This window comes from Bubalus kerabau, chromosome 1 (genome assembly GCF_029407905.1).
Source record: "Bubalus kerabau isolate K-KA32 ecotype Philippines breed swamp buffalo chromosome 1, PCC_UOA_SB_1v2, whole genome shotgun sequence".
Classification (NCBI taxonomy): Eukaryota; Metazoa; Chordata; class Mammalia; order Artiodactyla; family Bovidae; genus Bubalus; species Bubalus kerabau.
This window is the reverse complement of record NC_073624.1, coordinates 228498185-228526178: the sequence shown is the minus strand read 5'-3', so window position 1 is coordinate 228526178 and position 27994 is coordinate 228498185. Positions and strand designations below refer to the sequence as shown.

At 36.3% G+C, this 27994-nt stretch overlaps 1 protein-coding gene and 1 long non-coding RNA gene across 6 annotated transcripts in view; both read left to right on the top strand.

Moving 5' to 3' along the window:
• The first annotated feature begins 5078 nt into the window (after nt 1–5078).
• Nucleotides 5079–8920, top strand: LOC129642244 (sperm-associated acrosin inhibitor-like). Of its 5 annotated transcripts, none has more exons than XM_055566800.1 (5): nt 5079–5155; nt 5568–5644; nt 6572–6618; nt 7599–7714; nt 8642–8920. In XM_055566800.1, the coding sequence occupies exons 2-5, from the start codon at nt 5578–5580 to the stop codon at nt 8682–8684; spliced, it is 273 nt and encodes a 90-aa protein (XP_055422775.1). In that variant the 5' UTR covers nt 5079–5155; nt 5568–5577; the 3' UTR covers nt 8685–8920. The 5 variants fall into 5 exon arrangements, with proteins under 5 accessions (XP_055422775.1, XP_055422773.1, XP_055422774.1 ...); XM_055566798.1 differs by lacking the exon at nt 5079–5155 and adding an exon at nt 5158–5219; XM_055566799.1 differs by lacking the exon at nt 5079–5155 and adding an exon at nt 5321–5471.
• A 14924-nt stretch (nt 8921–23844) lies between these two features.
• The window catches only part of LOC129642243 (uncharacterized), a 33827-nt gene continuing 29677 nt past the window's right edge, over nt 23845–27994 (top strand). The window contains exons 1-2 of the long non-coding RNA XR_008709572.1: nt 23845–23924; nt 24434–24522. This is a non-coding gene — a long non-coding RNA (uncharacterized LOC129642243). The remainder of the gene's footprint in view (nt 23925–24433; nt 24523–27994) is intronic.

Sequence of the window (27994 nt, the reverse complement as noted above, 5' to 3'; positions counted from 1 at the left end):
CCAAAGCCTTTGACTGTGTGGATCACAACAAACTGTGGAAAATTCTGAAAGAGATGGGAATACCAGACCACCTGACCTGCCTCTTGAGAAACCTGTATGCAGGTCAGGAAGCAACAGTTAGAACTGGACATGGAACAACAGACTGGTTCCAAATAGGAAAAGGAGTACATCAAGCTGTATATTGTCAGCCTGCTTATTTAACTTATATGCAGAGTACATAATGAGAAATGCTGGGCTGGAGGAAGCACTAGCTGGAATCAAGATTGCCAGGAAAAATATCAATAACCTCAGATATGCAGATGACACCACCCTTATGGCAGAAAGTGAAGAAGAACTAAACAGCCTCTTGATGAAAGTGAAAGAGGAGAGTGAAAAAGTTGGCTTAAAGCTCAACATTCAGAAAACGAAGATCATGGCATTCGGTCCCATCACTTCATGGGAAATAGCTGGGGAAATAGTGGAAACAGTGTCAGACTATATTTTTCTGGGCTCCAAAATCACTGCAGATGATGATTGCAGCAATGAAATGAAAAGACACTTACTCCTTGGAAGGAAAGTTATGACCAACCTAGACAGCATATTAAAAAGCAGAGACATTACTTTGTCAACAAAGGTCCGTCTAGTCAAGGCTATGGTTTTTCCAGTAGTCATGTATGTATGTGAGAGTTGGACTATAAAGAAGGCTGAGTGCTGAAGAATTGATGCTTTTGAACTGTGGTTTTGGGGAAGACTCTTGATAGTCCCTTGGACTGCAAGGAGATCCAACCAGTGCATCCTAAAGGAGATCAGTCCTGGGTGTTCATTGGAAAGACTGATGTTGAATCTGAAACTCCAATACTTTGGCCACCTGATGCGAAGAGCTGACTCATTTGAAAAGACCCTGATGTTGGGAAAGATTGAGGGCACGAGGAGAAGGGGACAACAGAGAATGAGATGGTTGGATGGCATCACCAACTCGATGGACATGGGTTGGTGATGGATAGGGAGGCCTGGAGTGCTGTGATTCATTGTGTCGCAAAGAGTTGGATACCACTAAGGGACTGAACTGAACTGAACTGAACTGTGATAGATTGATTTTATTATGTTGATTGTGTTCCCTGTATAGTCACTTTTGAGAGTTTTTTTTTTTAAATCATAAATGAATGTTGAATGTTGTCAAAAGCTTTTTCTTCATCTATTGAGAACATCATTTATCACTTTTGTTTCTTGATTTCTTACTGTAGTGTATCATATTGATTGATTTGTGGAAATTGAATATATATTTCATGGAATTCTCCAGGCCAGAATACTGGAGTGGGTAACCTTCTCCTTCTCCAGGGGATCTTCCCAACCCAGGGATCAAACCCAGGTCTCCCACATTGCAGACAGATTCTTTACCAGCTGAGCCATCAGGGAAGCTGAAGAATACTGGAGTGGGTAGCGTATCCCTTCTCCAGTGGCTCTTCCCAGCCCAGGAATCAAACTGAGGTCTCTTATATTGCAGGTGGATTCTTTACCAACTAAGCTACCAGAGAGGCCCTAGTGTATCACATTGGTTGATTTGTAGAAATTGCATCATCCTTGTATCTCTGGGATGAATCTCACTTGATCATGTTGTATGATCCTTTTAACATACTGCTGAATTATGTACACTAATATTTTGCTGGGGACTGTTTCATCTATGTTCATTAGTGCTTTGCCAAGCTTTACTTTATTGTACTTTGCAATACTGTGTTTTTTTGATAATTGAAGGTTTGTTGCAGCCCTGTGTTGTCAGTTGATGATTAGCATTTTTTAGCAATAAAGTATTTTCAAATTAAGGTGTGTACATTGTTTTTAAGACATAATGCTACTGTATACTTTATAGGTTACATGTATATGTGTGTGCTAAGTCCCTTCAGTTGTGTCCAGCTCTTTAGCTGTTGCCTGCCAGGCTCTGTAAACATAACTTTTACATGCATTGGGAAGCCAGTAAATTTGTGTTACTTACTTCATTGCAATATTTACTTCATGCAATAGTCTGGAACCAAATTCTGCCATATCTCCAAAGTAGTCTGTTTTGTCATTTTAATAAACCTGGAATATATGCATATATATATTTCTTCTAGCGGGAATGGGGGGATCTTATGACCATGTAGACAGACTGAATTATCTTGTATTCAGTGAACGTCTAACAGGATCTCTTAAGCACCATAAACTGTGGCATATTAGAGAAGAAGCACATATTTCAGCATTCTCCAGCTAGAGCTAATTCTAAATATACAAAACAGTCAGGTATCCAAAGTTCACCCATCACCATTTCACATAAGCTGATACATTTCTGTATGTTATATATAACATGATTTCACCAAAGATCTCCAAATTTCTCATTTTGCAGATCATAGATGTGAATTGTGTTAATTAGAGAGGAATAATTAATTTCTTTACATACTCTGGACTTAAATAAATAGGAAGTTAAACCATGTTTGTAGATGAAAATTCTTAAAAATAAAAAAATGGAAATTATTACTTCATTAACTTAATTAGTAAACAAATTTAATTTATTCCCAAATGGAGAAATTTTGTTCCTAAACAAAATCTTCCAAATATGAACATTTTATACTTGTATATATGTTTAAATGTGTATGTGAAAACATAAATACTTCAGATGGCACTCATTTAATGAGGTACAGAGAAACAGGCATGCTTGTAGTCTGTCTTTTCCATAGAAAGATGATGTAAGACTTCTGAAGAGTAAATAGGTCTTATCTTTAAAATTTAAACTGCACAGATTATTCGACTCAACAATGCAACTACTAAAATATAGAATTAGGTGAATGAACATGTGGTGACTTGCACAACTTACAAGATTGCAAGATTACAATACAACTTACAAGTATTTAACAAGAATAACTTAAAAGGAATTTGTATTTGTATATGGTTATGTGAAGATATACTATTGATTTTCAAATAAAAAAAAACTAGTTACAAGGAAGTATCTTGATTTTATTTTTCTGTCTCTATTCTTATCTATCATCAATCATATTTAAGGCCAGCATCTTCAAATTTCTCTTAGTTCCATCTTCATTTTGACCTTTTTAGTGAGTCTGCATCAAATTTCCTTCAGTCTCCCTTTTTTAAGAATACTTGTGATGACATTTAGGGCTCACTTAGATAACTTAGGTTTATGTATATATGTGTGTGTATATATGTGTATATTTATATACTATGTGTATATAGATGTCTCTGTATCTAATGATAATGTTATTACATATATGTTTTATTATATGTATATGTTAGTATATTTGTACATATATAGATATATAGAGAACTATATATACATTTATGAATATATCCATATATACACATGCATATATTTATGTGTGATTTTAGTATGCTGCTGCCGCTACTAAGTCGCTTCAGTCGTGTCCGACTCTGTGCGACTCCATAGACGGCAGCCCACCAGGCTCCCCCGTCCCTGGGATTCTCCAGGCAAGAACACTGGAGTGGGTTGCCATTTCCTTCTCCAGTGCATGAAAGTGAAAAGTGAAAGTGAAGTCGCTCAGTCGTGTCCGACTCTTCGCGACCCCGTGGACTGCAGCCCACCAGGCTCCTCCATCCATGGGATTTTCCAGGCAAGAGTACTGGAGTGGGGTGCCACCTGTACCTTTATGCATATAAATACATTTATGTATGTAAGCATTTTCAGAAAAGATATGCGTCAAATAACCCACATATCTAACTCTCCTTTAGTGGATAATGTAGAAAACTTGTGACGTGTTCTGTTTCACAGGCAGTGTCTCCAGCTCTTAATCTCCAATAACAAATGGACATAGAGAAAAAAAGCCAGTACAAGGCCTTTACATTCACTTCAAGTCTAAACTTGTTTAATTTCTCCTTTAATGTCATGTGCCAGGATTTCTCCTCTAATGTCATGTGCCAGGATTATCTGCATAGACGTTTCTGATGGTATCTCTGTAATATTTTAAAAATGTAGTGGAAGCATTGTCATAACTTCACTATAATAAAGGAAAAATTTTTGTACTTAGCAGATTTTTGTACTTAGAAGGTTTTGTTCAAAACCCATTAAGTGGGTTTTGAATAGTGGTATTCAAAGGTTCTTTTCTAAATCTTAGCTTTCTTCACTGAAAAAAAGTCAGGTTAGATTAGGGTGACAAATGTAAGCCTAACACAACTTTAAGTTCATCCTGTTTTAATATTTTATCACTAATATTTATGACAAATCTTTGAGACAGAAATTATTATTCTCACATTTAAAATTAGCAAATAGTAAATTAGAAAGTCTCAATATTATCTCGAGGTTGCTGAGTGGTAGACAGCATTTGAATTCTGGACTTTCAGGCTGTGAAGCAGATTTCATAGTTTATACTACATCTTTTCCTACTACTTCAGACTCGGTGTGGTTTCCGACTTGACTAAAGATTATAAACTATATTCATCATATAGTTTAGGGTGTTGTCCCTTGTGATCTCAATTGTATTCCCATGCCTTCTTGCTGTCCTTGATATTCACATGCTGTCCTCCAGCTCAGCTTCCCAAAGCTGGCTACTCTGGCTGTCACCTGGGAGCTTTTTGAACATTCTTGGTTGTGAATTTGTACTATAATCCTACAAGATGTTCTCATTGGGGAAAATTGATTAAAGGAACACAGTACCTCTCTATGTTAGTGCTTACAGCTTTATGAAAATTTCCATTTAACTACAAAAAAAAAGTATAATGAAAATCAAATCTCCAATTGAGTCTAATGGGCTTCTAGTGTCCTTCAAAATACTAAGGGTATAGGTATGTATCTAATTATAGTTCCCGAAACTCATTCTTCTCTTTGTGGTTTGATGAGCCTTTGTTTTCAACTCAGGAGCTTGGAAAGCTGTCCCATCTCCTCTATACCTTAGGGTTTCAAAGCATTGTTGTCACCTTCTCCCTTCCTCATACATGCTCATCAGATTAAAATCGCCCCAAACTCCTGCTGAGAGATGATCTGTGTAAGATCTTTACGAGGAAGAACACAAAAAACCTCAGGGTCTTGTCTGCTCGGGGTCATCTGTGTCCCTGCACCAGGCTCCTCACCTACAGTCCATTAAAGGAGACTCCTCAGCTGGGGGAAGTTGAGAGGAGATCCTACAGGTGCAGTCCCTGGAGCTGCAGCCCTCACACTCTGCCACCTTCTCTGTGTCAGGTAGGTTAGGTGGGGATGCTATGGAGGCAGCCCTGGCATGTCACACTGGAGAAGACTGCTCCAGGTCAGTCCTTTCTGAAACAACTATTTATTTTCTGAGGAAAAACTAAACGTCCAAAGTGCATATTTCTTTAAATGCAGCCAGGCTCCTTGTGGGCTGAGCCAAGGGTTTGGAGGGTGAACTTCTCCTTCTTAAAGTGGGCAAAGAGGACCTGTCCTAGTGTTTCTCTCAAGCCTCTACGAGGCCTTCTGTTCACCTGTATGTCCCGTGGATTGCAGCAAGATTCCCACCATAAATACAAATCTAGGAGAGTGGGTCAGTTCCTTTAGAAGTAAGAAACTTTCATTTGGAAATGGGCAATTTGTTCCTGTGCCGGTGTGTTATGAGCATTCCTATGCATTTCTTCTACAGACTTGGTAAAATGTCTTTCTTCTCATCATGGATCAAAGCTATTTTAATCGTTGGCTTGGCATTTCCTCTTTATTGTGGTGAGTAAATTTTTCAATCCTAGATGAAGCCATTCACACATCATAGAAAATGCAGGAAACAACTACCATCATTTAGGAAGGGAGGCACTTGATGTCCTGGGTGTGTAATACTTAAACTGGCAAAATGAAACGGGATATGTTACAAATATCTTTTCACAAATTGCGTCAGTTGATTGGTTTCTCATTTCCCTGCTTAGAAAGGTAGAGATAGAAAGCGTGGTTAGAATGAACAGTAGAATTTAGATGTTTGTTCATTTAGGACTAAAGATATTTATATAATTTTCCCCATTTTTGGAGGTTGGATTTCATGGCTGCTAAATGCAGAGTGTGGGGAGTAATACTGTCCTCTAGATCTGGTATTCCTCAACAATCCTACTCATTGCTTGCCAGCTCTGAGTGCACCAAAGTCAAAATTTGTGTTAGGAGAGAACTGATGGATCCCTCTGCTGACCACTTATCTTTCATAAAGCACAAGGTGGCCCATGAATTTCAGAGTAGAGTAGCTGTGAGGTATTAAAGTGATTCATGATACTCGAGCTGAGTTTGAAGAAATTAAGTAGTAAGTAACTTATTCATATTAAGTGACTTCATACAAGCATATTAAGTTGCACTAAGCAAGGTGTTTTTTCTCTGACTAGAATATCTTATTTATAAAAATGAGGAAAAAAGGTATCTCCATAGGAAGTTTTGGTGATTATTAAACCATACTTAAAGTTATTTTTTCACAGAGAGGTGAATTTAGAATTCTGTTTCCAGGTTCGGAGTTATTTTGTGAAATTATTATTCTGATACTGCCACAGTAGCCTCACCTCATTTCTTGCTGTGTTTGTGTAGGTGATGTGTGTAGCTGTGGGTATATCCTATCAAAGACTGTTTTTCCCTCTTCATCATCTTGCTTTTAATCTTCCTTTTGTATGTTGATTGCAGAAACTTCTTTTGCATCTTCAAGAAAAATGCGTGAAATGCGTGAAGCTGTAAGTTTATATTGATTAATGTGGGAATTGAAAAAGGTAAACTTTTCGTTATTTAGTTTAAAAGGTAATTTTACAAAAAAAAAATACCACATAATTCTTCAGAAAGTAAGATAAAGTGTCCTTATTACGCTTAGTTCAAGAAATAGAATCTTGCCAGCCAGTCAAACCATCTGTCATTTCAGACAAGGTAAAAATATCCCTTACTCAAAATTTTATTATTGGGCATAAAGTTTGTTATATGCCATCATCTGAAAGCAGTTAAGTGGTGTTTAAAGTAGAGTTGTTTACCCTAGAAAAGAGAAAGGCTAAAATTAAAGTAGCTAAAAAAAAATTCCCACTTCTAGGAGGAATATAAAATAATAATTTTCATAAAACCTCAGAGTGAAATATTATACAGAGGTGAAGAAAATCAACTACATTTCTGAGCAACTAAACAGATGAATATATTTAAACATGTCTAAAAATCAGCTCATATAGCAGTAAGTAAGTGAATGAGCATGCCTATGTTCCAATAAGAATTTAGGTATTATATATTAAAAAAAAAAAAAGCAGGTTATGTCAGTATACACACACTTCTATTTATTTATGTAAATTGCCAACACTACCATTACTAACCAAATTATATATATAATATATATGTATATGGTTAAGTACACATTTATAAACACTAATATATATGAAAGAATACATATACGGTAGTAATCTGGGAGTATCAGATTATTTAATAGTGAAACTATTGAGAAAAACAGGAGAATTATAACAAATTCACTTTTTTATAGTTGGGATAGTTGCGTTCCAGTGTTGTGTTGGTTTCTACTGTACAGCATTTTTTATATGTGAGTAACTTGTGTCTATTTTTAAACTTCAATATAGAATATATTTCATTTTGATATATACCATGATGTATTAAGAACAAAGAACATTTTATTCAAGAAATTCATTATCTGAAAAATATTATGTTGTCTGTTTATGTTTAACAGCCAGAGTGTAGTATATATATTCGTCAATTACATTTTTGTAGCAGAGAAATGGATCCAGTCTGTGCAACAAATGGCAAAACGTACTCCAATAAATGTGTTTTCTGCAGTGAAAAAATGTAAGAACAAAAAACTCACTATTGCCTCTTCAAAAACAATGAAGACAAAATCAGAAAATAATAGGAACATCCATGTTTCTGATAGCCAAGGCACAGTAAAACATGGAAAATAACTGTTCTTTCCTGTAAAAGCCACAGAAACACACTGGTATCTTTGCCTGAAGTCTCATTCATAAAAATAGTTTTTATTTGACTTTGAAGTATATTCCTGCTGGATGTTTCCTACATGTATAAACCAACTACATTTACTTGATTTAATTGCTTGACTTAATACTGGCAGTCTGGTGGCCAGTATAATGTAATTGTTAACTCCAGAGGTTGAATAATAACCTCTATGATGTAGCTCCAAGCTACAGGGAGCATAACTGAGCAGGAAACTCTACTGCCTTTAGAAATTTAAATCCATTACAATTTATGTCAGAAAGGAACTCCTCTGATGGTTCACTTTGTCCCCTGAACTCCATGACAAGACTCCAAACTTTCCTCAGAGAGCAGGGCAGTCTAGGACACTCAACCTAACCTCCCTTCCTGCCTCCTTCCCTCTGCAGGTATTCCCAGTCTAAAGGTTCAGCCAGCCATCCTACTTCCTGCCTCAGTTTCTCTCACTGGTATTTCCACTCACTGAATCCCCAGATGGGCTTCTACTTTTAGAGAACCAGGAATACAATCTCTAATCCTCTTCCTGAGGTCTGGGGGGGTTCCAAGGCTGAGTCAGGAGGGAACATGTAGGAAGAGTCAAGTAGCCCCAGGGGGTCAGGAGGACCTGTGCAGAGTAGGGGGCCTGGAAGGGGCCCTGCTGCTTCTGGAGCACAGCCCTCCTAGCTCTGTCACAGTCAGAGTCTCCTCATGGAGAAGCACTTAGTGCAATAGTCAGGCAATTTTAAATACTTTTTAAAATAATTTTTCTTTCTCTTTCTTTCTTTACAGAGAAGATGGAAGATTTGATTTTAGTCATTGGGGTCGTTGCTGACTCTGCCTCAGCCACAAATTCCTATGGCTTTTATTGCAATCCTATTTTTCTATGTATTCTACAACCAGTTAGTCTTCTAAAACAGGGCTTTAAATTCCTAGATGACCAGACTAAGCCTTCAGTAGTACACAAGACAGAAGGTAGATTGTTGGAGAATTTTTCCAACTCTAAGAACCCACCAATGAAAAAGATTCCTTTTTTCTTTCTTCAATTAAACATTGACAATTGAAAACCTACCTTAATTGTGTGTTCCATAATAGAAAACCTAATACGGTTTGTAATCATGAATATTTCAGTCAATAAAATGTTAAGTAATATTATCTTTATTAAAATACCCTTTCTGTTTTTGGTTGATTAGTGGGTTCAGTCGGTCAGGCAGTTCAGTCGCTCAGTCGTGTCTGACTCTTTGCGACCCCATGAATCGCAGCACACCAGGCCTCCCTGTCCATCACCAACTCCTGGAGTTCACCCAGACTCACGTCCATCGAGTCAGTGATGCCGTCCAGCCATCTGATCTCTGTCGTCCCCTTCTCCTCTTGCCCTCAATCCCTCCCAGCATCAGAGTCTTTTCCAATGAATCAACTCTTCGCATGAGGTGGCCAAGGTACTGGAGTTTCAGCTTTAGCATCATTCCTTCCAAAGAAATCCCAGGGCTGATCTCCTTTAGGATGGACTGGTTGGATCTCCTTGCAGTCCACGGGACTCTCAAGAGTCTTCTCCAACACCACAGTTCAAAAGCATCAATTCTTTGGCGCTCAGCCTTCTTCACAGTCCAACTCTCACATCCATACATGACCACAGGAAAAACCATAGCCTTGACTAGACGGACCTTTGTTGGCAAAGTAATGTCTCTGCTTTTGATTAGTGGGTTAAAACACCTAAATACTTTTGGTAACTATAATTAAAGAAATAATCTCAAAGGTGAATAATCCATAACTTGGAAGTTTATTAAAAGGGCAGACAGTTGGGCTTCTCTTTATTCTAAAGAGTCAAAACCTCTAGAAGAGGAATATGGGAACTTGAATTCTAACAAATATTACACATCAATCTTCTGATCACAAATGCTAGCCACGTGGTTCAGTAGCAGACCAGCCAAATTTGCCTTTATTGATTTAGAATATTCATTTGTGCTCCATATCTGATGCTTCTCTATTTATCTCCCAACCAGCAAGAAATGGCTTTATTTGAGTGGTCAGTTTTTATTTAAAGCTTGGTCCAGACAGAATTGTAGACTGACTACTAGAAACAAGTTTCAAGCTGCTATATATGTAATATCAGACCTGCTTGGTTTTTCAGTAAACATTTTTACCTCTAAAAGATAATCTATATGGGAGTTACTTATTCATTTACATTCTTTCATAGTAATTCCTAATGAAAGTATCCATTAAAATACATAAATTTAGAGTCACATTATTAAAATGCATTCAACCACTTCAATGGCCCTTTTCATTGTAAAAGACATGTATAAGAAATATTATTCAGTGAATTGCTGGTAAATTTATGTGTGTATTCTTTTCCATTATAAAAAATGTTAAAAATTAATTGAAGAACACTTGATTTACAGTATCATAAAACTTAACATGTCCCATTTTAAAACAAACTTTTTAAAGTATATATTCACAATGTTGTGCAACCATCACCACTATCTTCTTACAGAACATTTACATCATCTCACCCATTCCAAGAAAAAACCAAACAGATAAACCCAGGTACTTCCCAATACCCCACCTATAATTCTCGGCAACCACTAAACTGCTTCTGGTCTCTCTGCCTCTTCGGGACATTTCACATCAATGGAATCATATAACATGTGAGATTTTCTTGTAAATGGAATATATAGGTCTATATCTACAGTAATACTTTGTTTTATTGCATTTTGCTTTATTGCACTTCCTGGACATTACACTCTTTACTGATTGAAGGTATGTGGCAACCTCATATAAAGCAAGTGTGTCAGTGCCGTTCTTCCAACAGCATTTGCTCACTTTGAGTCCCTGTGTCACTTTTTGGTAATTCTTGCAATGGTTCACACTTTTTCATTATTGTTATATTTGCTATAGTGATTTGTGATAAGTAATCTTTGATATTTTCTACCATGACTCATTAAGAATCATTTGATGGTCAGCATTTCTTTAGCAATAAAGCATTTTAAAATCAAGGGATGTATACATGGTTGCTTTAGACATAGTGCTATTGCATGCTTAATAGTCTGCAGTATATTCTAACATTGCTTTTCTGTGCACTGGGAAAGCAAAAAATTCATGTGACTCACTATTGAAATATTTACTTAATTGGTGGTCTGGAACCAAACCCACAAAATCTCCAAGGTATGCCTTTATTATCAGTATATATGGAAGGTATCTTGTTTCTAGTTTCTTTTACTTAGCAAAATGTTTTCAAGGTTCATCCCTGTTGTAGCATGCTATCATACTTCTTTGCTTTTTATGACAAAATAATAATCCATCTTATAGATAGAACACATTTTCTTTATCCATTTATCAGTAGACTGAATCTCCTTGATGTGTATAATGACACTGTAGCTGTTAACAGTCCTGTACAGGTTTTTGTGTGACCATATATTTTCATGTCTGTAGATATATACCTAGGAGTAGAATTTCATATATACTGAAAGACAAGTACAATTTTCCATTAAAAAGGCATGCTCCTTTTTTGGTAAAAATCTTCACATTTTTATTGAAATTTTGTGATTTCATTTTTGTGATCTACATGGTGGATTTTCTTTGTTTAAATTCTCCAATATTAATTCTTAATGAAATTGTTTAATGCAGTGTAGATTTTTGGAGTCACATTGTTAAAAAAAAAAATCAGCTTGTTTCATGACCTTTTTCCCAACATAGGTTGTGTAAAAAATAACTCTTCAAAGAGTAAACCAAAATCAAAGTGAGGTACTACCTCACACCCATTAGGAAGTCTGCTATTAAAAAAGCAGAAAAAAACCCAGATGTTGGCAAAGATGCAGAAAAATTGGAATTCTTGTGCACTGTTGGAAGAGTGTAAAATGGTACAGCTACTATAGAAAACAGTTTGGCAATTCCTTTAAAATTTAAAAATAGAATTACCATATAATCCAGTAATTCTACTCCTGGACATATACTCAAAAGACTTGAAACCAAGATCTTGAAGAGATATTTCTATGCCAATATTCCTAACAGCAGAGTAGCCAAGAAATGGAAGTAACACCTATGACCATCAACAAATAAACAGATAAGCAAAATACAGTATATACATACAATAGGATATTATTCAGCATTGAAAGAAAAAATTCTGACACATATTATAGCAAAAGGCAAATACTCTATGATTCCACTTATATGAAGTACTACTAGAGTAGTAGCAAAGCCATAGACACATAAAGTAGAATGGTGGTTTCCTGGGCTCAGGGAGAGGGAGATGGGTAATTGGGTAGTTGTTTAAAGTGTAGAGATTTTTAGTTCTGTGAGATGAAAAGAATTTTAAAGATTGATTGTTCAACAGTGTCAATATATTTAATGCTAATAAACTGTATGCTTAGAAATTGTTAAGACAATAAAATTTATATGTATTTTACCACAATTAAAATTCTGAAAGTTATTCCGTGAACCCTGATGTATTCATATATGTATTCTTTTTATTTTTATTAAAAATATTGTATAAAAACCTATTATGTATCAAGCCCTAAGTAAGATGATAGGGAAAAGCTGTTAAGCAAAAATAGATATAATACTATTTTCTTGGAACTTTCAGTATACTATTTAAAATTATTGTCCGCTAAGAGTGGAAACCATTTCTTATTGAGTCACTATTGTCTACCAAAGCTCTATGAAGCAGCTTCCCATATGTAATCTAACTTAGTTCCTACAAGAATCTTATATTTTACTCAATAATGAAAATAAAAAACTTGGTATTTAATAATAGTTAAAACTTGACACTTTGGTAATAAAAGGCACTTTTAATATGCAACTTGTATTTTATTTTAAACATGTTTATTTTTATATTTATATGCCAAAAACATAGTCATTTTTAGGTATAATGCAATGATTATTGTAAATATACCTAGATATATAACCATCACAACAATTTAAGAACATTTACAGCATCCACTGACTTCAGTCTGAGCCACAGATGGTAAAGCGTCTGCCTACAATGTGGGAGACCTGGGTTCGATCCCTGGGTCAGGAATATCCCCTGGAGAAGGAAATGGCAACCTACTCCAGTAGTCTTGCCTGGAAAATCCCATGGATGGAGAAGCGTGGTAGGCTACAGTCCATGGGGTTGCAAAGAGTCGGACACGACTGAGCCACTTCACTTTCCTTTCCTTTCAGATCATCCAGTATTATCTTTCTTATATTTTAGATGTCACTCCCACTTCCAACCCTCAGCACCAGGCAACCACCAATCTACATTTTATTTGATTGCTTTGCCTTTTCTGGAAGTTTTATATAAATACAATGAAACACTATGTTGTCCCTTGTGTCTACTCCTTTGACTTCTTTTACTTTGTATAATGTATTTACAAAGATGCCCCATCCAACAAAATCATTCAATTGAATAATTAGGTCGAACAAGTGAAGCATGTTTTGTAGTAACAAGAAATACAGTGACCTCTCTTTGCTATGGAATGATGTCACTTGCTTGTTTCAATGATTTTCAGACTGGCATGGAAGTGAAACCCATCAGGTTGAAGACCAACTGGAATATAGTTGATCCTGCTGATAGAGGTACTATCCTGTGGGCAGCCATTGTCATTCATTGGGATTTGTCCCTGGTGAGAGCATGGAAACTCATGGTTAGGCATTTGAGGCTCTGGAAGATCCTCTGGAGAAGGGAAAGGCAATGCACTCCAGTATTTTTTTCTTGGAGAATCCCATGGACAGAGGAGCCTGGTGGGCTGTTATAGTTCATGGGGTCTCAAAGAGTTGAACACGACTGAGCAACTAAGCACACACAAGGCTCAGATATCAAGGCAGGACTTAATATATATATTTTTTAATGACATCTTTTTTGTTTCTAGATTCTTTTTTAAAGTTTATTTATTTATTTGGTTGTACTGGGTCTTTGTTGCTTGGCGCAGGCCTTCGGGCAAGCCACGGCATGGGCTTCTTTGCTGTGGTGCGTGGGCTTCTCATTGCAGTGGCTTCTCTTCTTGCGAAGCACAGTCTTCAGTAGTTGTAGCACATGGGCTCAGTAGCTGTGGCGCATGGGCTTTGTGGAATCTTCCTGGGCCAGGGATCAAACCCGTGTCTCCTGCATAGGCAGGTGGATTCTCATCCACTGTACCACCAGGAAAGTCCAATATGGTATCTTAATTTAGGCTTTATACCAGATATAAATATATAAAAAATCATTTGAAGTAAGAGAAAGGTGGAAAACTGATAATCCTGAATATTAGGATGTTTATCTAGATCTTATTCTGTTGTACCTGTCATTCAGGCAAGTTCTTCTCTCTGGCTTTCATTTAACCTTGCTTATACAATAAGACATTGGATTAAAGCAGGGATTAGTTGTCTGCAAGCATTTTTGATATTATACCCTCATAGGTAAAATGTTTTATAATATATATTTATTTTAATTATATATGTCATTACTATAATGTATTTTTTTAAATTATATTAAAGTATAGTTGACTTATACTTATATTTCTACTGTACAGAAAGTGACTCAGTTATACATATATATTTATTCTTTTTCATATTCTTACATACATTGACAGGAATGTCTTTTAATCAATATAGAACATAACCAAAAACAGAAATTAAAAAGAACGTAAAAATTCATATTGGAACATCTCCAGGCATCCAACTTTAGAAACCACACAACATGATCAGTGTTAAAAAAAAAATGTACAGTGAATTTGTACTAAGGAAGCTTCAGTCTCTCGCTTGCCATCTCTGTACACACATACTCAGATCATCTCTATAATATTTCTACCATATAAGATAGGAAAAGTAATAGACTAAATATCTATAACTTTTCTTTTCTCTCTGTAACTCTTTAATACAGTAAAAATTTTTTGCTATATTACTCCCTAAAAGGTACAGCAAAGGAGGATGAAACTCAGGAATCCAACAAGGCCATCTGTTGGCCTAAGGAAGGAAGATAAGAACACTTCCTGAAAAGTTAGAGTCAGTATATGTGACATCTAAAGGCAGGTTTGGTGATTATGCTTCTGGTATGTATGGAACTGTCAGCATTCTGAAGAAAAAAATCCCTTGCCAGGTTAAGATAGGACAGATATAAATGAACCTTGCCATGGCTATGGCCATAAAGAGGAAGAAATCGTTGATGCATTTATCCAAATAATGAAAATTCAAAATGATTTCAATAGAACTACTTATTCATGAGACCCTGCAGGGCTATTTCTGATTCTTCTATCCAACTGGACATTGAGGTTGTATGTACACTGATTCATATCTCCCTATTTAGGCAAAGGTATTCAACTCATCATCACAGAAACTCATCTGGGGCAACCTCTTCCTGACTTAATAAAAGAGTAATGCAGTTTAGTAAAATTTATCTTTATTACCATAATAGCATATTTTAGTATATTTAAAATCATACATCTTAGTTCCTTATTGTCAAAAAATGGACTTCGTTACAGCTAACTCACTTTTCCATGAAGACTAAGAAATGTGCAGAGCCTTAACATACTTCTTGAAATACCAAATAAATGAGAATTTCTCATCTTCTGTTAAAAAAAATCTTTAATGAAATGTCAACAATCCTTTTTTATACTGCCCCTACCTGAAAGCAAAATATATAAGGCAACAACAAAGGTAATGTTTAAATAAGCTGAGATAAGATGGTTCATGGGCTTTCCTTGCATGATTTAAGACAGAACTTCAATAATCTATAATTTTAGATAATTAATTACACCTATCTCTGGAGAAGGGAATGGCAACCTATTCAGGTATTCTTGCCTGGAGAATTCCATGGACAGAGAAGCCTGACGGGCTACGGTCCATGGGTTCTCAAAGAGTCGGACACGACGGAGCAACTCCCACCACACTTGAACCATGTATCTGTGAGGACTAAAGCAAGTAAGTCTGTGAAGCCTTACCACAGTTTTGATAATAGAACATCTCTATTAGTATCAAATTCCTTCCTTGGTTAAATAAACACACACACACACACAAACTTCAAGAGCATTTCAAACTATTTTTTTCTATCAACTTTTTTAAAGCAAGCACACAGAATAGAACAAAGGTAAGGCTTCAGTAGATTGAGATAGTGACTCTGTGGCATTTATTTCAATGATTTGGAATAAGATGGAACTTTAATAGTCCACAGGAGTAGATCGATACTACAAACTCAATTATATAACTTTCTGAACCACTGTTATGTTTCTAGAAATAGAAGTAATTTTCTAATACCAGTTTTCTCAAAAGAGATTTACATGGGATTGTTTCTCATTTAATTGTGAATAAATCTTTTAAGTATCCACTGTGTTCTTTCAACCACTTAGGGATATGAGAGTGACAGAGAACAAGAACCCAAAAAAGATGTTATATTTTTTGCATGGTTAATCTTTTTTATTTAGGCAATCATGATTTTCATAGGAAATTATGTATGCCTTATGTTTTCTAAAACAGGAAAGTCATTAAAATCATATAGAGTCAGAAATACTGAATTCAAGAATTTTCAAACTTTATTATGAAAAAGAATGTATAGATCAATCATATAGAATATGTCCTGAGTTTCCTTACTCTTTGTAAAAACCATGGAAATACCCTTCAGTAAAACAGAAAGGATAAGAGGAATCATTTCATATAGAAAGTTACATCAAGGAATCAGCATTGAAGATAACTAATAAATTTAAGTTGATCACCATGTTTCCTAAAAAGAAAAAGAAAACATAATTACGTTATAAATTCTGTATGAGACTCATTGTGTTTCCCCTGAGTTAGGATTTTTGACTAAAGGACTCAGCATTGGTAGAATCTATTTTCTGAAGGGCCAGGAGCTGTCTAGTGACCATAGCCAAACTCTGTAGCCATCCTTTGTCTTCTCTATGCCAGTGAAACCATGCTTACTTGCTCTATAAAAGTATGCAAAGAGTGTTTTAAGAATGAGAATCAGCCTTCTCTGCTTCAGAATAAATTGACATCATTGCCTGTTTAATTTCTGAAGAGAATGAGAGTTTTCTCTTATGGACTGGCCTGGCTCTCTGTGCAGATTCCAATGGCTTTTTTTTTTTTTTTAAACTTTACATAATTGTATTAGTTTTGCCAAATATCAAAATGAATCCGCCACAGGTATACATGTGTTCCCCATCCTGAACAATTTGCACTGAAAAACTGCACCTTGGGGCAGATCCTATTGAGGCACATCTCAGAGGCTGGCTTATCATCTAACCAGGTTTTGAATATTTTCTGACCCTCAATTCCCTATGTAGATGTCCCTCTTGCCTCTTCTCCCTCCTGTGGAAAAGGAGGATGGACATACTGCTTGCTAGGCTGACTGTTTGTCTACTGATGCTTCTCCAGTTGTGATAATCCTCCTGCTGAACTTAACTTTCCTGAGGCTTCTCTCTAGTGTTGTCTTCCTTCTTACCCATCTCTCCATCCCTGAGCAACAAAAGCATATTGACCCAACCTCTGAAAGCCACACTATTCTGATCTATCTTCATAGGAAGGAAAATTTGTGTTTTCTTCTATTGTTTTCTATTGCTTGATTGTTTAGTAGCTTTTCTCTTTAAGACATAATCAAATACTTACATTGTGATCAAGTAAGTGCATGAAAATCTAGCCTAATTAAAAGTTAAGTGAATAACAGAATTTTTGAAATTTAGTTCAAAGAACAGTATTTAAAATACAGTCCCTTTATACTGTTTCATTCTATAAAGGGTCACTTCGTTGTTCCTGCATGGTTTGTAATTATAAATGAACTAAAGTGTAGGGAAAAGTTAAAAAATCTGTACAATGCAGATAATGAAAATATATCTTTATAATGAATATATTATTTCAGTCATTAAAGTAAAAGTTAAAAATTGTTTTAGGTGAAGTAATTCATTTATTTCTACTGTTGTTAACATTTTAATTGTTTAATTATATTTCATTCATTTAATTAATTTGGGTGTTGCACTGCAAATGAGAGTAATTATAAAGATAACCCCACAACAAAATTCTTAGAAATGATAAATTCAAAGGTATAGCAATTGTGCCTTAGTGTATTTGAATTAATGCCAGTACTGACTAGAGTTCTTTTTCTTTTATAATTTTATTTATTTATTTATTTTTGGCTGAGCTGAGTCTTTGTTGCTGCGTGGGCTTTTCTCTAGTTGTGGAGAGTGCACCGGCTTCTCATTTCATGGCTTCCCTTGTTGTGGAGCACGGACTCTGAGCTAATGCTCAGTAGCTATGGCACACAGGCCCAGTTGCTCCGCAGCATGTGGGATCCTCCTGGACCAGGGGTAGAACCTGTATCCCCTGCACTGGCAGCAAACTCTTCATCACTGAGCTACCCAGGTAAGTCTCTGTCCTAGAGTTCTTAAAAGAGGCATTAGTATTAAAAATAAGCATTAGTATGAAGATAAACATACAAATTTTGTTTCTTACCTAACTTTATTGCAGAAGGCACATGCATTGCTATATGTGTTGCCATCTGATGCACAGACAGGAAAGTATTCATTGGTGCAACCCATCGTATCTTCAAATTTGTCACAGTCAGGCTATAAAAGATAGATATTAATACTGGCTACAATAACAATATGAATAGCATCTTCCACACACTGTGAGCCTACTGATGTCCAAAACTTAGTTCTTTCTTGACTTAATATTTGAATATTCAATTTGAATTCAAACTTAAATACTGTAATTGTAATACTAGAATATTTCTTGGCACATGGAACAAGCTCTGTGATGGTTTTGAATATGTGAAAATAGGGCATATTCTATTCATATCTATTTTCTTTTCCACTCTCCTATTCTGAGCTACCATCACCTCCTTCAGGTCAATTGTATTGTCTGTCTGTCTGAGTGACTGTAGTTGACTACAGCCACTTTTAAAGTTCCCAAATATTTGTATTGAATCCTTGTATCTTTGCTAAAAACAATGCCCACTTTTCTTAGGATCAACATTCAAATCCTTAATTGCCTATGAAACTAAATATTGATGGCGGTATAATAAGCACTAAGTTTTAATTTAAAGATCCAAATGATAGTTTACCAGATGTATTTCAAAACTTGTTGAAATTCCAAAGGGAATACCTGCAACCAGAGCATAGATTAATAATATGTCACTCTTTGATGTTCTTTGACAAGTTATTATCTAAAAACAGAATAAAGAATATTATTGTTTGTTAAAAAAAAAACAAACAACTCAAAAACTCAATATATATTTCTGATGATATCTTTCTGTTTCTGAGATTAGATACTAGAATACAAGAAAAATCCAAAAATTAAATCTCAGTCAATATGCATTAATTTATGTCTGCTTTGAATCTGACTACATTGCACATACTCTTACATAGTAGTTTATATAACTCCAGCTAACAGTAACTCTGTCAAAAATAGGTAGTACCCCACTTTGTAGATGAGAACCTTGAAATATAGTAAGAGCCTGAACTTACATGAAAGCATTCCATATTCAAGGATTAGGATCTGCAAACAAATTCATTATATCTCATCTAGCCTGCCAGACTCCTCTGTCCATGGAATTCTCCAGTCAAGAATACTACAGTGGGTAGCCATTCCCTTCTGTAGGGGATATTCCTGACCCAGGGATCAAACCTGGATTTCCTGCATTGCAGGCAGACTGTTTACCGCCTAAGCCACCACGGAAGACCAATCTTAGTCTGCTGCTGCTAAGTCGCTTCAGTCGCCTCCGACTCTGTGCGACCCCATAGACAGCAGCCCACCAGGCTCCCCTGTCCCTGGGATTCTCCAGGCAAGAACACTGGAGTGGGTTGCCATTTCCTTCTCCAATGCATGAAAGTGAAAAGTGAAAGTGAAGTCGCTCAATCGTGTCCGACTCTTAGCGACCCCATGGACTGTAGCCCATCAGGCTAGTATGCTTTAAAAGCACCTCCTATATCATCCATTGAGCATTGGTGTATAAAAAAAAAAATTATCAGTCTCATCAGTGAGGTCTCTATCCATAGTTGGCCCAAGTTTTGACAAATACTGAATAATTAAAAGTTTCTCACTAAGAGAAAAATTACTCACCAGAGAAAATGGAAGATGCCAAAATGAAGAATGAAATAGACCTTATCATTTGAAAGTAAGCCATTTTGTCTTTTCAGTGAACTGGCAGTGAGGCTCTGGTAAAAGAAATGAGTTCAAATAGTAGTTTGAAAAGATACATATCTTGGTGATTGTATTCAGTTGAAGGAGAATGGCAAAGGTTACTTCCTTGAAGGATCCTCACTTCAAAAAAATACCTCTGCTCTTTTTCCATCCCTACACTCCCAATTAGAAAGGTCATTTGGCTCAATCTTCATGAACACTTCAGGAAGAATAAAAATACTTTACTGAAAATTTTTCATACAACATAACCATTTATCAAAAAGCAGGAGTATATATGTAGCTACTTTTAAAAAACGGTATAAAAGGAGGATGGAAAGATACCATCAATCAATCACTGCTCTGCTCTTTGTCATTGTAGATTAGAATATATTCTTCATTCTGACTTCATTCATTTACAATCATTATTTTTGAGATTCATGTATGTTGTTACATGTATGGATAGGAAATTATTTTTTAAATCACAGAATACTATCCCATTCTTTAATGAATTTACCATAGCATGCTTATCCAATCACTTACCAAAGTGGGCTTAACCCTATTTGAGTTGTTTCCAGTTTGTGGCTATTATAAACCAAGGTGCTATAACATTCTGTACATAGCTGTGTATGACATTTATATTTTTCCCTCGAGTAATTAACTGGGAATTGGATAGTTGAATCATATAATGGGTCTATGGTTTGTTTTTTAAGAAACTATAAAACTTTTTATAAAGAAGTTTTTATTTTAATGAAGTCCAATAAATCAATTTACTTTCCTGTATCATGCTTTTGATGTCATAGCTAAGACATTTTTTCTTAAGTAAAAAATCAAAAATCTTTTTCCTCATTAAAACTTAGTTTTCTGTCTTACATCTAGATCTAAGAAGCTTTTCATGTGAATTTTATATATGGTATGGAGTGTGAATTGAAGTTCACTTTTTTGTATATGAATATCCAGATGTTCAACCATCATATGGTGGGTTTTTTTGTACATTTTATTGTATTTTCTATAGATAGTTGTGTTATACTTGAATAATGGCCAAACTGCATTTTCCTTTCAATCTGGATAAACTTTATCTTTTTTTCTTGCTGGATTACTGGCTAGATCTTTCATAACAATGTTGAATAAAAAGTAGAACATCTGAACATCTGTTATCTTTTTTTCTTTTTAATATTTTGAGGGAACATTTTGAATTTTACTAGTAAATGTAAAGTTGTACATTTTTTGTAGCTGTTTCTCAGGTTGAGGAAATTCCCATCTACCCCTAGTTTTCTGTTTTTTCTCATTAAAATCAAGAATAGCTTTTGAATTTTGTCCAATTTTTTTTTCATCTTCTGAGATAATCATACTTTTTTTTGGGTTAGTTTGATGTTTGTTACTATGTTGAATAACTGATTTTCAAATGTTAAATACAATTTGTATTTACAAACTTCACTGTGTCACTTTATATATTCTTAACTTCAGTTTTTCAAAATTTTGTTTAAATTTTGTAATCAATGATCATAAAGCATATCAGCATGTAGTTTTCTTTTCTTGTAATATCTGTGTAGTTAGATTATAATCTAACTGGCTTCACAGAAAGATATGGAAAACATTCCTCCCATTTCAGTATTCTGCATGATTTTGTTTTGAATTGATACTATTTCTTTGTTATAAGTTAGGTAAAATTTTCTAATAAAGTTTTCTAGGTAACTAATTTTCTTAGAAAAGAAAGTCAATTCATTTAGTAGGTATAAGGACTCTTCAGGTTGTCTATTTGTGAAAAAACCTTGGTATTGCATGTTATTTAAGGAATTCATGCATTTCTTCTTTATTTAAAAAAAATTTCCAGCTTTTTTGAAATATAATTGACATGTACTATTTTGTAGGTATATGATATGGTGACTCAATACATTTATATATTGTAAAAAAAACTATCACCATAGGGTTCATCAATACATTCGTCACTTAGTACAATTACCATTTCATTTTTGTGATGAAAACATTTAAGATCTACACTCTTAGCAACTTTCAAATATATGATATAGTATTGTAAACTATGCTTGCCATGCTATACATTTGATCTCCAGAACGGATTCATCTTAATAACTAGAAGTTTGTATCCTTTGACACGTATCTCTTTATTTCCCAAACCTCCCAGTTCCTGGAAACTGCCATTCTATTCTGTTTCTTCCAGTTCAACTTTTTTTAGGATCCACACATAAATGATGTCAAATAGTATTTGTTTTTCTGTGTCTGACTCATTTCACTTAGTGTAACACCTACAAAATCCATCCATGTTATATCAAATAGCAAATAACAGAATTTTCTTCTTTTTATAGCTGAATAACATTCAAATATATGTATATTCAATGTATTCACATATAATACATTGTTTCCAAAACTTGAATATTGTGACTAATGCTGCAAAGAACAAGGTGGTTCATTTATCTCTTCATTTCTTTTGGGTTTATACCCAGAAGAGAGACTGCTGGCTCATGTGGTAGTTTGGGGCTTCCCTGGTGGCTCAGATGGTAAAGAATCTGCCTGCAATGCAGGAGACCTGGATTCGAACCCTGAGTTGGGAAGAAGTCCTGATGAAGGAAATGGCTGCCCAGGACAGTATTCTTGCCTGGAGAATCTCATGGATGGAGGAGCCTGGCAGGCTATAATCCATGGTGTAGCCAAGAGTCGAACACAACTGAGCAAATAAGTACACACATACATGGTAGTTTTATTTTTAATTTTTTGAGGAATTTCCATCCTGTTTTCCATAGTGGCTGCTCCAATTTACATTCCCACCAACAGTGCACAAGTTTACCCTTTTTTACATCCTTACCAATGCTTGTTATCTCTCGTATTTTTATTGATAGCCATTCTCACAGGCGTCAGGTGGTATCTAATTGTGGCTTTGATTTGCATTTCTCTGATGATTAGTGATATTGAGCACCTTTTCATGTACCTGTTGGCCATTGGTATCTTTGGAAAGCTGTCTATTCAGTTCCTCTGCACATTTGTTAATCAAGTTGTTTCATTATTTATTGTTGTTATTAGGTTTATTGATTTTTACATATTTTGGAAACTAACCCCTTATCTGACATATGGTCTGCAAATATTTTCTCGCATTACACAGATTGCCTTTTCATTCATTTTGTGGGTTTTCATTTTGTGTTCCTCAGGTTCCTCCCCCCCACCCTCACCTTGCCTCCCAACTTGAGTTCCCTGGTGTTTGTTGTCTGGGAGCCTGAGACCTCAGAACCATGGGAAATGCCAGGAGCCTGAATTTGCTGGAACCCACTGGGAGCTGACCAGTGTCACATGAGCTAGGCAGTGCTGAGTCAAGCTAGGATGTGGATTCACAGGGGTCCTCTAGGGGTCTGTTCCCATGTGAGAGCCACAGGGTGGGCCAAAAGCCTGGAGTTGCTGGAACTGGCTGAGATTTTGGAAGCCTGAAGTTCCTGGAGTGGATGTAGAACCTGAGTTCATGGGAGCTTCCTGGAGCCAAGAAGCCATCAGTGACCACAGCCATCAGAGTGGGCCAGAAACCTGAGTTCATACAGCCCTCTGCAAGCTGAGGAAGCTGCCTGGACCTTGAGAGCTGTGGGAGGAAGGATGGGGAACTGGAGCCAGCAGGTGGCTGGGTGAACCTAGGGCCTGAATTCAGTGCAGCTTTCCAGGTGCCTGGTGCCAAGGATGCCACCTGCAGTCACTGGAGCCACTGGACACGAAGGTAACTTACGACCTGTGTTCACAGGAGCCCATGTGCTTGGAGCTTGGGTGCAACAGGGACCTGTATTCCCATGAACCTCTAGGGGCGCAGCCACGGGCGGGGCCTGGGTCGCTGGAAAAGGCTGACTTCCCGATGAGTGGGTTTCAAGTTGTGGAGGCTTCTGGGAACTTGGTGCTGAGGAGGACTCCTTGGGCTGCTAGAGGAGGTTGGTAACAGGTGGTGGGTCAGGGGGAGGACCCGGAGTAGGGAAGTGGTGAGTCAACTGGCTTTTTTGGTTCACAGGGAACCCACTGGCAAACTGGTGACAAGGTATGCCTTTGAGGCTGCAGAAGCTGCCTGGGGCGCTGGCATAAGTTTGGAAGGGCTTGAGTTCTGGCACTAGCGGGGAGACACATAAGGCTTCAGGAGTGGATCAGATGCTGGGGCGAGCCAGCTCTGGAGTCCTTAGTGGATTCCAGTGCTCACTTCTCCCATGAGCTGCATGGGCTTGAGAGAAGAGTATGGGGCTACTACGAATTTGTCTTTCTTACTCTCCTCAGTGCGTCCTTTCTTATCACTGTGCTTCACCAAAGTGCTGGTCATCCCTCGCCTGGAATTCTAAACTCTTGGGAGGGTTATTTTTTATGTGCGGATTGTTGTTAAAATTGACATTTCTTGGCTGAGGCTGCTGAGTGGCAGGGGGCATAATTCCTAGCTGTCATTTTGCTGAAGTACTGTGCACTGAGTCTTTTTCTGAGGGCCATGCTTCAGTTACTGGGAACTCGTCTGTTAAACTCTCTAGTCCTGTTATTTCTAAATTGATTCCTGCTGTTTTTGAGGGATTAATGAGGTCAAGAAGACTAGGCCTTCCAGATGTGTCAGGTGGAGCTGGAAGTCAATCTGCTGAAGATGGGACTCTTTAAAGAAGGTAATTCCTGGATCTCTGTTGATTCATCTGCTAGGGAATGACTGAAGTGTTATTGGTAGAATTGGATGTCCTTGATATTTTTGTTTTATTTCTCAACAGTCAATGATGGCATCTCATTAATGATAAATATGTCCTTTTTACTTTTCATTTTCCAGTTTCTGTGGTAAATAGTTTTACTGGACCTTGTGTTAATCCTTTGAGTTACCAGAGGATGTTGAAAACAGTGAAATTAATCAGTAGAATTGTTACTGAAAGATAAGTGAGGTTGGGCTGCTTGCTGCTCTACAGCCAATAAACAGGCCAAATTGGTGGAAAGGAAAATTTGCTTTATTTCAGATGCTGGCAACTGCAGGGGAGGGCAGATGTCTGTCCAAAGGCCAACTGCCTCCCTGCGTCCCCCCCCCGCCCCCACCACCCCCATCACTGCAACCAGTGGGCAGAAGCTTTTATAGACAGTTTGGAGGGGGTTACATGCAGAAATAGCACAGTCAGCTCTGACAGTCATCTTCAAATTGGTCACTGATGATCTGAGCAACATCATCTTGGGGTTATTTTAGGTACAGTTGATCTTCAGTTCCAGGGTCTGTTTGTGCCCATTTCTTTGAGGCCAGTTCTCAGAATTATGGCTGCTTATGTTGTGGGTACAGTCTGGTCATCATGTAGTTAATTTCTTCACCCTGATGTTTTAGTGTCTACAAGACAGCTCACAGAGGTGGCTCAGCATGTTATCTATAGCCCTTGAAAAATAACTAATGGTCCTTGACTATGCTTAATGACTACATTATTATTATTTGGTCTCCTTTGACTGTTTCCTTTGTTTCTGCATTTTTCATTGCTCTGATTAAACTTATTCTTTGACTAAAGTTTTCCACAGACACAAGACAGACAGAGGAATGGGGGGGTTGGGGTGGGCAAGGACCATAGGGTCCTGCTCCATTTCAGAATTTTTTTTTTTTGTCAACTTTGTGATCCCTGAGTTTTCTAACTTTTTTATAGTGCCTGATTGTAATGACCTTTCTCACCCCAGGATATTTGAGTCTTCCTCATTACTTACAGCATGAGACTTGAAAACACCATTGTATGTAGAGGCTAGAGATATGGGTACTCTTTACATTTCTGTAATTAAGCAATTTGACTGACTTTTCTTTCATTTTATGACTTTGAAATTTTTTTTAGTTTATAAACTTTTATAGCTAGACTGAGTGATCTTTCTTAGCTGAGTTAAACCCTGATAATCTGATTTATTGGTTATAAATTCCATGTCATCCAATATCAAGAGTAAATTACATGATGACTCTGATGAAGGATATGACTCTGTAAAAACCCACAGATATGACAGTTGTCACTAGGAGACAGACCCAAGTATTCTTGGCTCCTTTGTCATAAATTAATTGACCATGTATGAATGAGTTTATTTCTGACCTCTCTATTCTGTTAATTAGTCTATGTGTCTTTTTTATGCCCATACCATACTGTTTTGATTACTATAGCTCTGGAATATATTGATAGGTTGAAATCAGGAAGTGTGATGCTTCCAACTTTGTTCTTTCTCAAGATTGCTCTGACTCGTTAGAGTCTTTGGCGGTTGCATATGAACTTTAGGGTTTTTTTTTTTTTTTTGTATCTTAAAAATGCCATTGGAATTTTGAGAGGGATTTCATTGAATATGTAGAATATGTAGGGCTTCCTTTGGGTAATATGGACATTTTAACAATATTAAGTCTTCCTTTCCAAGAACATGAAATATCTTTTCATTTATTTGTGTCTTCAGTTTTTTTTCCATCAGTATTTTATTGTGTCTAGTGTAGAAGTCTTTCACCTCCTTGGTTACATTTATTCCTAGATTTTTTCTTTTTATGCAATTGTATTGGGATTTCTTTTTTTTTAATTTCTCATTCTGATAGTTTGTTGTTAAGAGTATAGAAATGCAACTGATTTTTGTATATTCATAGTTTTTCCTGAAATTTTACTAAATAAATTTATTAATTTTAACAGTTTTTGTTTTGGTGTGTTCTTTAAGTTTTTCAATATATAAAAACATGCCATCTGCAAATAGAAACAGTTCTACTTCTTCCTTTCTGGTTTGGATGATTTTTATTTCTTTTTCTGGCCTAATTGCTCTGGCTAGGACTGCCAATACTGTTTTGAGTAAAAGTGGTAAAAGTATGTAACTTTGTTACCAGTATTAAAGAAAAAATGTTCAGTTTCACCATTGAGCATGATATTAGCTGTGGGCTTGTCGTATATGGCCTTTATTATGTGGAAGTAAGTAATAAAGTACCTCGGTACCCAGTTTTTTGAGCATTTTAATTAGGAATGAATGTTGAATTTTGTCATATGCTTTTTCTGCATCTATTGAGATGACCATCTTATATTTCATCTCTTCAATTTGGATATGTCTCCCATGGACGAAGGAGCCTGGTAGGCTGCAGTCCATGGGGTCGCTAAGAGTCGGACACGACTAAGCAACTTCACTTTCATGCATTGGAGAAGGAAATGGCAACCCACTCCAGTGTTCTTGCCTGGCGAATCCCAGGGACGGGGAAGCCTGGTGGGCTGCCATCTATGGGGTCGTACAGAGTCGGACACGACTGAAGCGACTTAGCAGCAGCAACAGCAGTGTTTTTCTAATTACATGGGATTATAAGTTTTTGTGAGGATAGAACACTCTCTCTCTGTCTTCCTGTCTCTCTGTCTCTGTCTGTCTCTCTCTTTCTCTCTCTCTCTCTATATATATATATATAAAACTTGAATATCTGCTAATATCACCAGCTCTCATCCAGTACCATGTGACACTGTATTTTTTTGTTTCTCCCCTCGCATGTATGCACCTTAACACTTTATCAATAATTCTTATAATACATGCAAGTAAGGTTTCTGACAAGAGCACAAAGAATGACTGGGGTTGGGGGAATAAAAATACACTGTTGTAAAGTTCTCACTTTATAAGTCCTTCAAATTTCTATATAAAATTTAGAATCCATTATAAACACCCAAGAAAAGAAATTCCAGAGATTTTGATTGGGATTGCATTCAGTTCATAGATCTATTTGAAGAGAACTAATGTCTTCATAACAGTGTCTTCCAATCATGAATTTGGAATATTCCTGATCTTTATTTAGATTTTCTTTAATTTTGTTTAAAACCATTTTATAGCTTTCAATAGAGAAATATTTCCTATGTTTTGAGAAACTTATTTGTAAATATTTTTGTTTATTGTGTTGTTGGATATGGTTTCATATTAGATTTTTATTTTTATGTATTAGTTTTTTTCCCTATAAAGATAAGTTGAATTTTCTATATATGTTGATCTTGTAACTTAATAATTAATGTATGGGTTGGGTACTTAGAGAAGCAGGCATCAAGACAGAGATTAAAAGTGCAAGTTATTTGCTGGTGGGCAGCCTTGAAAGATAAAATGAAGAGTGAGTACAAGTAGCTAAGGAAAGATGCTATGCTCTGATGGACATCT